This window comes from Odontomachus brunneus, unplaced genomic scaffold (assembly GCF_010583005.1).
Source record: "Odontomachus brunneus isolate Ranch 3 - 2012 unplaced genomic scaffold, Obru_v1 Obru_scaffold_168, whole genome shotgun sequence".
NCBI classification, from domain to species: Eukaryota; Metazoa; Arthropoda; class Insecta; order Hymenoptera; family Formicidae; genus Odontomachus; species Odontomachus brunneus.
In genome coordinates this window covers 354,173-366,682 of record NW_022639618.1, presented here as the reverse complement: position 1 = coordinate 366,682, position 12,510 = coordinate 354,173, and the positions used below count along the sequence as shown (strand labels likewise).

The following is a 12,510-nucleotide window of genomic DNA, read 5'->3' as shown; positions in this document are numbered from 1 at the left end:
TATATAAGGACACGGTGTAATTTAAGATGTTAATTTACTATTAAGAAGAAATAAACTTAGAAATGAACATTGAAGAAATAAACTTATAAATGCAACATTTGTAGAACGACACATCTTCGATGCGCGAGATGAATTATAGTGATGAGTTATCAGAATGAAAGCGAAAGTCGGCATGAGACAAGTAAGAATGTTAATTCAAGGAAATCATGGGGAAGGATACAGACCACAGTTTTTACCTCCTTGCAAGCAAGGTTGTGGATGATGGCAGCGCCGCGAATCTGCAGGTCCTCCGAGTTCGAGAGCAATGAGTGCACCGCGACTTTGGTCGTCACTCTTATGTTGCTGATATTCTGATTCTGATGTTGCCATTCGGATATGTAAAGCAACCATTCCGAACTGCTGAGGTTCTCGAACATGTTGGCTAACTGTTCAACAACAATCGAAGTGAAAAATTACGAATCTTAAAAATATTTATAAAAAATTGTAACTTAGATTTATTTTATATAAATTAGAACATTATAACTCAATATTAAGAATAAATTCAAGTCAAATAAGTTTTTCTTACAAATTGCGCGAGTGAAAGTTGCTCCTCCTGCGAATGACGATCGATATCAAAAGCATAATTCATAATTATATGTTCTCGTCTATCTTGGTGTAGCAGTAAAATCACATCGTCCTTCAATGCAGCAACGGATAATACATTCAATAATTTTATACGTGCGTCACTGTCCAACGACTTGTCATAAAGAATTCGACCTAAAATCGTTTCATTTAGTCAGATATATTTTTACGTTACATTTAAAAACTAACAATGACAGAAACTAGCAATGATGATGGAGAAGCAATAATTAGAAACTTGAGAAATACTTACCTTGGATTTTAATAAAATATCTAAGTTAGATATTTTTATATTTAAAATTTCGGATTTGATATAACAAACGTGTTTCAGAGAGGGTAAGCAAAAGACTTAATATCACTTAATGACTCACCTACAAAGTTCAGAAAATTATCGCCCAACGCCCAAGAACCCTCATTTTCCAAGACGTATAATCGTAATTCATCTAAGCACGTTCGTTCCTCGTCATTCAATTTTCCCTCAAGGACGGCTACTAAACCTTCATACTGCGCTTGAACGCTTACAATATCTTTAAAGACTATCGGTGGATCTCGACAGCGTTTTTTCTCCTCTTCCTCCCGTTTCTCATCTTCTTCCATTTGCATTACACGTTCAGAAGGCAACATCTCTGCAGCTGCAGGTTCCCCATTAGACGGTTGCTGCTGTATATCACTAATAACACCTAATAAACGATGATATGAAAAGATAGTAATTATTTTTTCACTGTAAATATTTCTTTAACTCATAAATCCAAGATTATATCCCATAAAATAATCCTGCAATTCTTTGTTTTCTCTGTTATTAGTCTTTACGTTTAAAAAGGCAAAAATATGACAAAACATATTTTAACATTGTTGTTTCCTTATTGTAAATATTTTAACCTAGATTATGACATTAAAAGCAAGAAAATATACGTTCAAAATTCTTGTAAAATATGTTGTAATAAAAAGATATGACCATAAAATGATGCGATTAATTGAGCAGATTTATAAAATAATTTGAAAAATTGGTTCTTCTTCCAATAATCAATAGTCAGAAAATTAACGTGATAAATTCAAATAATTAAGTTACATATTGCATTAATTTTATGGTTATTTACTGATTATTGAAGCAAAGTGGAAGTTTTCATAATATTTTACAAATCTGTTCAATGGGTCGCAAGTATTATTTTATAAATATATTTTTTTATTTTAACATACTTTGTAAAATTTTTAAGCATGTATTTTGTCACTTCTGATGTTACAAAAGATGACCACGGCAAAGGATCAAAAGTAGAGTAAAGGCACCAAAAGCGATATATCACTTTGTTTTTGGAGGTTATGTCTTAATGTAAAGTTTAAAATATAAATGTAAATGACAGGATGTCCCGAATCACCTTCACAATCTTTCGTGAGAACGTAGAGTAGATTGAGATGAACACAAAGGTCCCATTTTGCAATATTCTCAATAATAACCGAGAAATTAATTGTAAAGGTATGTCACTTTAAGACAGATTCCCATAAAATTTTTCAAGTTATACAGTAAAAAAATAATGAAGATAAAAATACTCATAAAATATTTCTACAAATGCCAAATACATGTAGAAAAACTTAATATTGAGCAAAAAGATAATTATCGCTGTTTAGTCTAACTCGTTAATAAAATCATAGAAATAAAATTTGCAAATTTCTAAAACTCAATATTTGCTAATTTAGCATATAAAAAGTACAATGAAGAAATATACCAAGTATAATTTTTTCATGACTTAACTGATAAAATGAATTACGTTTATATTAGTTTTCATAAAACTTAATATACGAGATATAGAAGTATGTTGCTTTAGGTAGGAGGCCTATATCGCTTTTGACTACTTTTCTCTATAAACTATTAAACTAAACTATATTTGTAAACTATTACATAACTATACTCAAACACAAATTTTTACAGGACAACCTAAAGACATTCTAAGAACGTCTTTATATCTTGAGATTGTTCTCAAAATATCCTCTGGACATCTTGTTCTGTTTGAGTAGAAATTTTCTTAAAAGCAAAACAGAATAAAATATAAAAACAAAACAAAAAATAAAAATTATAAAAGCGAGATGCAAATAACGCAAAATAAGAATTACGAAATTATTTTGTAGAATCTAGGATAAGAATATTATTCGATTAACAATGGAATTATGCATACTCTCTTTCTCTGCCATATCTAAGCAGCAATTGCTCGGTTCGGTACTGTTGCTACCGCTACTAGTAGTCTCCTTGCTACTCCTTTCTTTCTTGTCCTTCTTCTTCTTTTTCTTTTTCCGGTCTTTTTTTGCTAGCTTTTCGTTAATGACGTTCCTGCGTTCTTCTAATGCAATTGAATTTAATCTGGAAATATATTCCAATTATGAAATTGCGATGCTTGTTAGAGCTAGTTAAATGATTTATGGATGATTTATGCGCAATATAATACCTTGCTTCTTCGATAGCCGTATTTAGAAGTTGATATTCTGGCGAAGCTTCTCTCTGGATCCTCGCTTCAACGAACCTTTGGCCGACTGTGAATCCAGCACTTGCGCTATTACTTAATGTTTCTATCAATGGACCTAGTGCTTGTCCAACGGGTCTGAAAATAAATGAAGTTCACATCAAAATATTATATATTAAATCAGTGAAAAATTGGATTTGATTTTTATTCTTTTCGGTGATACAAATGCTACTAAAATTATAAGCAATGACAATGATTATTCGATTGAGAAATAAATTATTTTCATTGAATGTAATATATAAATTCAAATTTAATTCTAAACAATATATAAAAAATTGAATTAAATTTTTTAAGACTGAATCAATGAAATATAAATATAGAATGTCGCAGAATAACCTTCGAAGCTCTCGCGGAGGCAACAACAAAACATCACATATAGCACAAAAGCTTGCAATAATGTTGTAACTAGAGATGTGCGAACTATTTGAATTCGAATCGAATCCAATCAAGTAAAATTCGATTCAATTCAAATTCGAATCCCTATGATTCGAATCCGAATAATTCAAAAATCGAAAAGATTCGAATACAGATCGCGCACATTAGCACACTGTAAAAACTAATGTGTTAAATTTAACATTTCATGTGTCCCAAATCATCCACTCTTATTTATGTGTTTAACACAAAACAAATGTAACACGTATAATATGTAAAAAATTAACATAAGAATTTAACACTTGACTACCATTAGGAATCACAGTTTGTGTTAAATTGATATATGTATAATGCAGAGTTGGGTAAGTTAACTTTTTTTTAACTAAGTTAAGTTAAAGTTAATGGCTTTGAAAATTTAACTTAGTTAAGATAAAGTTAACCCATCATGAAATTAATTGAATTAAACGTTAAATTAATAAAAAAAGTAATTAAAAAGTTAAAAGTTAAATTTATTTTATTTCATGACTTCAGGGTTTCAGTTTTACAAGTAACGGAAAAAACAAATACACACCTTATTTGGAAACATGTTTTATTTACAGATGCTTATTAAATTTAAGTAATAAGGTTTTTTCGAAATTTTTATCCATTTTAACATTTTTCCTCGAAGATTGTCGTAAATGAGCCTTCCTGTACTGAATAGCCTTTCGACGTCTCGCGACAATTTTGTGGCATGGTTAACTTCAAGATAATTGAATTAAAAGTTAATAGTTACCGATAAAATGTAACTAAGTTAAGATAAAAGTTAAAAGTGTAAAAATGTAACTAAGTTATAGCTATTTAACTTTTTAATTTAACTTTTAACTTTTTAACTAGTTACTATCCAACCCCATAATGTTAAATTAACTAAAATAGAACTATTACTTTAACATTTGAGAGAAATATTAATCTACGGTTTTGATGAAATAAAAATGTTAAATTGACATAATCTATGTCTGACATATTAAATATGTCAATTTAACACAACCTATGATTCCTAACGATATTCAAATTCTTGTGTTAATTTTTTCCATATTATGCGTGTTACTTTTTAACACATTTGTTTTGTGTTAAATTTACACATGAATGAAAGTGGATGATTTGGGACACATGAAATGTGTTAAATTTAACATATCTGTTTTACAGTGCATTAACGAAGAACTATTAAAGACATCCAGTTTTATTGGGAATTAGCATGACTTGAAAAGTTTGCTACACATTAAGATTTTCTTCAAAAATATTAAAAAAAAGGTAATAGCTTCTACATAAACTCTTACCGACAACTATCGGATCGATATGTGTTGTTGCGCAGCTTTCAAGGCTGGAACCGTATTCCATATACGTTTACCGACTATATATATTATATATCTCTTACCTTAAAATGAATTGATTTCACATGATTAATGTTATCTCTCTCATACTGAAATCACTATTTTTATGTTGAATTCAGTGATTATGTTAATTAAAAATTCTTTGAACGATTCGATTCGATCGGATTTAGGTGAAATTACATCAATTCTATTCAAGTCGAATTCGAAATTAAAATCTGAGATTCGATTTGATTCGACATTAAAAATCTTTAATTGGCACATCTTTAGTTGTAATATTGCATATTGCAATGCAATGTTGCAGAAACATTACAGAAATATTAATTTGCAATATTATTTCAGCATCGTTGCAGTAATATTTAAAAAATATTATGAATATAACGTAATATTTTTTTTACTTATTTTATTTATTTTATTTTTTTACTAGTTATTTCTATTTGTATTTCAAATTCAGTAATATTTTACATCAATAGTACTTAGAATAATACTTGTTAGTGGCAACTATTAATATAGATTTAGGTGAACATAGAAGTCCTATACTATTTCGTAATATCCACAATAATTATTGAGATATAAATTAAAAAAGATTTGTGAATGATCATGCGAGATGAGCGTGATATGATAGATGTAGCGATCATTAATATAGATTTAGATGAACATAGAAGTCCTATACTATTTCGTAATATCCACAATAATTATTGAGATATAAATTAAAAAAGATTTGTGAATGATCATGCGAGATGAGCGTGATATGATAGATGTAGCGATCATTAATATAGATTTAGATGAACATAGAAGTCCTATACTATTTCGTAATATCCACAATAATTATTGAGATATAAATTAAAAAAGATTTGTGAATGATCATGCGAGATGAGCGTGATATGATAGATGTAGCGATCATTAATATAGATTTAGATGAACATAGAAGTCCTATACTATTTCGTAATATCCACAATAATTATTGAGATATTAATTAAAAAAGACTTGTGAATGATTATGCGATATGAGCGTGATATGATAGCTGTAGCGGCGTCATCTGCCGTCATATGTTTGTATATTAGGTCAAATTGAGTAAGAAAGTCCTTTATCTTTCTCCTAATAATTTCATAGATTTTTAGTTCTTAATTAGAGAATATTAATATATTATTTGGTAATATATTAATATTCTTTATTTTTTTAATTAATAATTAAAAATATACAAAATTATTTAAAAAATGGTAAAGGACTTTTTTTGTTCAGTATAATTTAATATACAAGCACATGATAGCAAATGGTGACACTATAGTTTATTTCTCGCATGATAATTCATAAATCTTATTTAATTAATATCTCGATAATTATTGTGAACATCGATAATATCATGAATAATATACAGGGTGTCTCACACTCTCCTCCTTATATTAAGTAGGAATGTAGAACGGGTTGAGGTGAATATAAAAGTCCTATACTGTTTTACAATATTCGCAATAATAGACGAGATATTAATTAAAAAAGATTAATGAATGATCACGCGCGATATAGTAGATGAGCTACAGTGACGCCGTCTACCGTTATATATACCTTTCCAGGTAGCAATGACGTCTAAAGATGTCATTAAGACGTCATTAAGACGTCCATGACGTTTTAATGACATCTTAATGACGTCTTTAGACGTCACCTTGCTACCTGAGGTTATACATTAAGTCAAACTGAACAAAAAAATTCTTTACCATCTTGTAAATGACCATATAGATTTTTATATTAATTAAAGAAAATTTGTGCATTATGTGATTGTTACACAATCATATATGTAACAATTTTCTTTAAGAGAGGTTATTTTCTATATCTAGTTAGAAATTTTGAAAAAATCGATTTTCTAAAAATCATATTTTCTTAAAGTATATAATTAGAAATATTCCCTCAAAATTTTAAGTTGATCCGCTGTATTTTTATGGAGATATGTTTGAGTATATGTTCGTTGAAGCAGTCTAACGCGGTAACTGTACAAGGGACAAATATCATCTCTTTCTACCTGCCTGTTAAGTCATCTATTGTATGTTACTAAAACATATACTTGTGTTAGTAAATACGAGAAGTCTTTTGAGACATTATAACAGTAAATTTAACGAACTTTTTTAGACAAACAGGCACGAAACCCGGAGACGCTGGTAGTGCAGCAGTTGATGTCGAGTTATACAGTCCGCTTTATTTTCTTCTATAAATTATAGATCGCAAAAAGGGTTCGAGAGAATTAAGAAAATCAGGTAGTTTCCGAAAATCAAGAATAAAAAAAGGAAAAATGTATTTAATCCAAAAACAATGGGAGTGAGGAAAGTTTTCTACAAAAATGCATCTGCAAAAAAACTCAAGATGCAGAAAGAAATTATTGTGCCACAAACATATTTATGAAGATCTTAACTACACAGATATGTTGGCGGGTTTAATCAAAACAATAATGAGAGTTATAACCAATTGATCTGTAAAATCAGCCCAAAAATTATTCCAAGTGGCTCGATTATTGTTGAATTAGCAGCATATATCGCTGTCTACATATTTAATGAGGACTCAATAACATTAATATAGATGCTACAATACATGGAAGTAAGCAGCGATCTTAATGCCCATCAATATGTTAATAGAGAAGACGCTAAACGCATATACAGATGAATATTGCGCGCAGCAGAGAACCCGGGAGGAAAGAATACGTCGTTGACAAATCGATATTTTAGAAGCATCAACTTCAGGAGAACATGGCCTTGGAATAGATGACTCTGTGTAAATTAAAAAATAAATTTTTTAATTTAGTATAAACTGCACTTGAAACTTTAAACGTGTTTTTCTCAAAGCTGTTTTCAAAATCGGTGACCACGATATCTCAAAAATCACTTCATCAATCAATTTGAAATTTTACATCCTTTTTTTAGACATATAAATCTAGTCTTTAACCGAAGGATTTTTTTCCAATACATACTTTTTTTTTAATAGACAAAAATTATCCGTTTTTTTTTTATAAAAATCGAAACTTTAACTTTAAACAATCGCCATTTTGTCACAATTCAATTTTTCGGAATATCGAACGATTAAAGACTAGAAGAATAGATAAATTTATATACTAATTAAATTTTAGGGGTTTTTTCATGTCAAATAACTTGGTTTCAAACGGCAGTGGTCACCGCAAAACGCGTTTTAGAAAACGACTTTCCGGACATTAGCCATAATTTATTTACTTATTAGTATTTTCACATTAAAAAAATATGAGAACTTTGTCAAAGTAGGTTCTTTCGAATATAAAAACTTTCATACAAAATGTATATGTATATACTTTTTTGGAAAAAATTCACGAAAGTTCGTTCTTTTTCGTCCTTCTAACTAGGTATACTTCCTTAATATCTAAAAATTTATGTGGTCATTTGCAAAATGGTAGAAAGACCTTTTTGTTCAGTTTGACTTAATTATAAGTATACAACGGTAGACGACGCCACTGCAGCTAATCTACCATATCGCGCGTGATCATTCACCAATCTTTTTTAATTAATATCTCGACTATTATTGCGAATATCGTAAAACGGTATAGGACTTTTATGTTCACCTCAACCCGTCCTATATTTCCACTTAATGTGAGAAGGAGAATCTAGAACACTTTGTATATGTGAATGTGAGAACTATACTTTTATATACAGAGTATCCCGCATAAGACGTCTAAGAAGAAAAATATAAGTAGAACAGATAAAAGTGACCAAATATTGTAGAGGTCATTTTTCAAACAACTACGTAAAATTTCGAGATATTAATTAAAATAGTTGAGAAGTCAGAGCGCGCGACGCGGCAGACGGGACATACGACTCGCCGCAGTCGGTGAAGAAAATGGACGATTGCTCGCGGACCTATCACACAATGTCAGATCTAAGATGTAGTCCCCACCTCTAGGCCTATGAGATAGGCCCACAGACTTCTATATATAAACTATACTGCTAATATCCGTATTTAGTGAGTGTTCGGAAAAATATCGGGTGGCCATCTTTGAAAGGACCGAATTGAAACCGAGTTCAAATGACAGGCACTATAGCTTCCTCCCACTCACACATTGCCACTCAGGTCACGTATGTGAGGTCCTTTCGAAGATGGCGGGCGGTATTTTTCCAATCAAACAATCCTTAAATAAACTATACCTAATTAACGGTCTAGATATTATAGAAGTCTGTGGATAGGTCCACGAGCAATCGTCCCCGATTATCTTCGCCGATTGCGGCGAGCCGTATGTCCCGTCTGCTGCGTCGCGCGTTCTGATTTTCTCAACTATTTTAATTAATATCTCGAAATTTTACGTTTAAAAAACCTCTTTGTTCACTTTTATCTGTTCTACTTATTTTCTTTCTTTTGGTACGTCTTACGCGGGACACCCTGTATACATGTACATTCATGGTCGGAAAGGTTGTCTAGTATTTTTTGTAAGTTTATGAACTTATCCTTCTTATCCAATAAGAGAATTTATTTTATAAAAGAACTCTCTCACTGGACAAGAAGAATAGGTTTCTAAACTTATAAAAAAACCAAACAACCACGAATGTACATGTTAATAATAGATGCTAATTGATAGAACTTACGTTTGTAATATCTCTTCTGGTAGATCTAGAATATATTTGGGAATGCCCTTGCCTACCAAAAAATTGCTAAGTTCCTCTGTGAAGTAATTACAGTTGTGCTTAAAAAGATTGTACGTGCCCGGTCTGAAAACACAAAATCACTTTAATTTCAATGTTGAGTAAAATCACATTCTTATCAAATAATAAAATTAAATAATTCCCGAAATATAAAAACGAATAAAATTTCTTAAACGATAACACTAAATAAATATTAAATAACAAATAATCTTGAAAATAAATTAGAATATATCTCAAAAACAAAAAAAAACTAAAATATTTCTAAAACAAAAAGAATTAAAATTAAAAAATTAGGAATTAGTAATAAAAACGAAATTCGCGATTATCGTTAATAGATTAATAAAAATAATAGGAAAAATATATTACATATAAGAAATATATTACATTTAGTTAAAAAATAACGTTAATAATATCAAACTAATAAAAATAAACTTTGAAAAATCTCAGCTTGTGTGTAAATTTGTGATTGTGCAGTTATGCATAATCGATGGTACTTTAAAATTTGAGTTTAATTCACTGTGGATGTAAAGATGCAGAACCAGCAACAACACGAAGTAACCGACGCGCACATGTTAACTGATATTACTCACGCGAATGTAGAAGTTCCTAGCCCATTTATGTACTCTAAGAAGACTGAGTACGGTAGGTAAGTCTCACCGAGCTTCTCGATTTTTTGCGGTTCCCTTAGCTCTGTGCCGCCCTGAAACACAAAATACCGACGATCACTTGCGTTAAAATCGCGATGTCTAGGAAAACCATGTTGCGTCATCAATGTCAATTTCGCGGCTGCCGATCCAACAAGATTTGTTCGCCAGAGAAATAAATGAAGACAGTCAGAGAGAATGAAAGAGAAAAGAGAGAAGAAGAAGAAGATGAGGAGGAAGAAAACACCCGCTCTCTCCTGGCATCAGTTGCTACGTAATTTTAGAACTACGACAAATTCGTGCTTCCCTACGAGAAACCTCCAAAAATAGTTACCGGCGGCACGCGTTACCACGACCTCTTCTAGAGCGCAAAAAAAAAGATACGTGGCGGAAATGAAGAGTAAAGAAAGAGCAACAAAAAGTAACAAAAAACATATATTACGTTATATTATGCTTAAGTATAGCTCAAGAGATAAATATCTATCAATAGATACAGCGATACAGCGAAACAAGGATATAAGATTAAAGTTCTATTAATATAGTATGAATAAAAACAAAAGATATAATTCATCTATGGAAAATTTTATCGACGTAGTTACGTAGAACTGAAGAATAAATCGTTGAAAGAAATTGCTCTTTAAAAACTCGAGATATAAATAAGAATTAATAAGTATTAATTGTTAATATTGCGCATACAGTATTTAAGTATCATGAAACTAATACGTGTACCTAATTTACACAATAATCCTTGATATTTCATTTGTTATTTTGCAAATTATATGATTCGCGAAAAGAAAAAAACAAACAACCGTGAAGTCAGCAATGAAATTCGCCTCGAAGGTTTACCTCTCGTCATGAATCTCTCTCTTGTATTCGCTTATCTTTTTCCTCATGATCAAATACACTAGGCAATATTCACTCTCTCCGAGGAAGGGTGGGGGATACCGGAAACGCGCGTACTTACGTATCGGAAGAGCTCGCAGGATCACGTCGAAGAGGAAAAGGAAAAAAAGAAGAGACGTCGCAGCGCGGTTATTCTGTTCTCCTTCGCTTTCTTCAAGTACGCTCCCTCGGTAAAGTGCTCGCGCGCAAACTGCCGCCGCGGTGCTCGAAGACGGAGCCACGGCGGAGCCTGCGAACGAGACGCCGAAGACGATGAAGGATGATTGCGGCTTGCACGGCTGCGGTGGCGGCGGCAACAGCGACGCACGCGCTCTCTTCTGACCTCGCTTCTTTCGCGACTTTGCAACTTGCTTCACGTTCGTGCAACCACAGTCAAATTATCGAATAGCACGAGTTATCGATAACGAATGTGTCAAAAAGGATATATTCCAGGTCAATAACCCAAACAGCATAAAGTTTTAGACCAATGTTGAATCTATAGCGGCTAAATGTTGACTAACTAATATGTGCTGCTAATGAAGTCTCAAACGAAATGGTGTCTTAACAATGAGAAAATGGTATCTTGACAATATGAGAAAAAGAGAAAGAAGAGAGGGAAAGGAAGGATAATGTCGTTTACCATAAATCATATACCTAAACAACACAGATCTCTACAGGAATTGCTAAAGACATAGACTAAGAGCGTTTCTACGTCTTGAGAACATCCCTAGAATGCATTCTCTTGAAGATTTTGTGCTGTCTGAGATAGATAATGATGACAAACACCATGTATTCAAGTAATATTCGGAACATGATAACAGTATCGATATCAATTGTGATATCAAGTAGTAATACACGCCAATTTAGAGCATGCTTTGTCAATTATAAATGAGTGAAAGATATATCAATTATGGTAGCCAATTTAAAAAAGAACGTGGTCAAGAACTTACAAAAGTCGATTTGTAACAATATCCGTTACACGAATACTCATAATGTATACGGTACAATAATTGGAAGATTCTTAGTGAAATCCCTCTGCTTAAAAAAATAAGGATTCACAAAAATATATACAAATTTCGTTAAAATACTATATGACTTTATAAAAAGTTATATTATTTTTATCGAAAAAAATTCAATTTTTCACATTTCAGCTTATATAAAAAAGTTATCAATTTCTTACATTTTATATCACAAATTACTTTTAATGGTTAAATATTTATCTGTATACACATGTCTTTCTATATAATTTTATCGTTTTTTATCAAAAATACGATTCAATTAAATAGATTTTTCTTATGTGTTTCTATCAAATTTCTTCAAGTAGGGTTAGTATTTTTAAAAGCAAATACATACACACACGGACGCGCACAAAGAAAGATGGGGAAGGGAGAAAGCGAAGGAGAGGGGCGAGAAGGAGAGAGAGAGAGAGAGAGAGAGAGAGAGAGAGAGAGAGAGAGAGAGAGAGAGAGAGAGAGAG

At 31.4% G+C, this 12,510-nt stretch overlaps 1 protein-coding gene across 5 annotated transcripts in view; it reads right to left on the bottom strand.

The window, feature by feature from the left end:
* Positions 1-12,510, bottom strand: part of LOC116851224 — a 108,524-nt gene that overhangs the window by 16,256 nt on the left and 79,758 nt on the right. For 4 of the 5 annotated variants that reach the window (XM_032830441.1, XM_032830440.1, XM_032830437.1 and 1 more), the window contains exons 4-10: positions 10,098-10,207; positions 9,451-9,573; positions 3,054-3,206; positions 2,787-2,968; positions 990-1,298; positions 566-756; positions 237-425 (exon numbers count right to left, since the gene is read on the bottom strand). In XM_032830441.1, coding sequence (XP_032686332.1) covers positions 237-425; positions 566-756; positions 990-1,298; positions 2,787-2,968; positions 3,054-3,206; positions 9,451-9,573; positions 10,098-10,207 — 1,257 coding nt within the window. Of the gene's footprint in view, positions 1-224; positions 426-565; positions 757-989; positions 1,299-2,786; positions 2,969-3,053; positions 3,207-9,450; positions 9,574-10,097; positions 10,208-12,510 lie in introns of all 5 variants that reach the window. The other variant, XM_032830438.1, reaches the window with a different exon arrangement.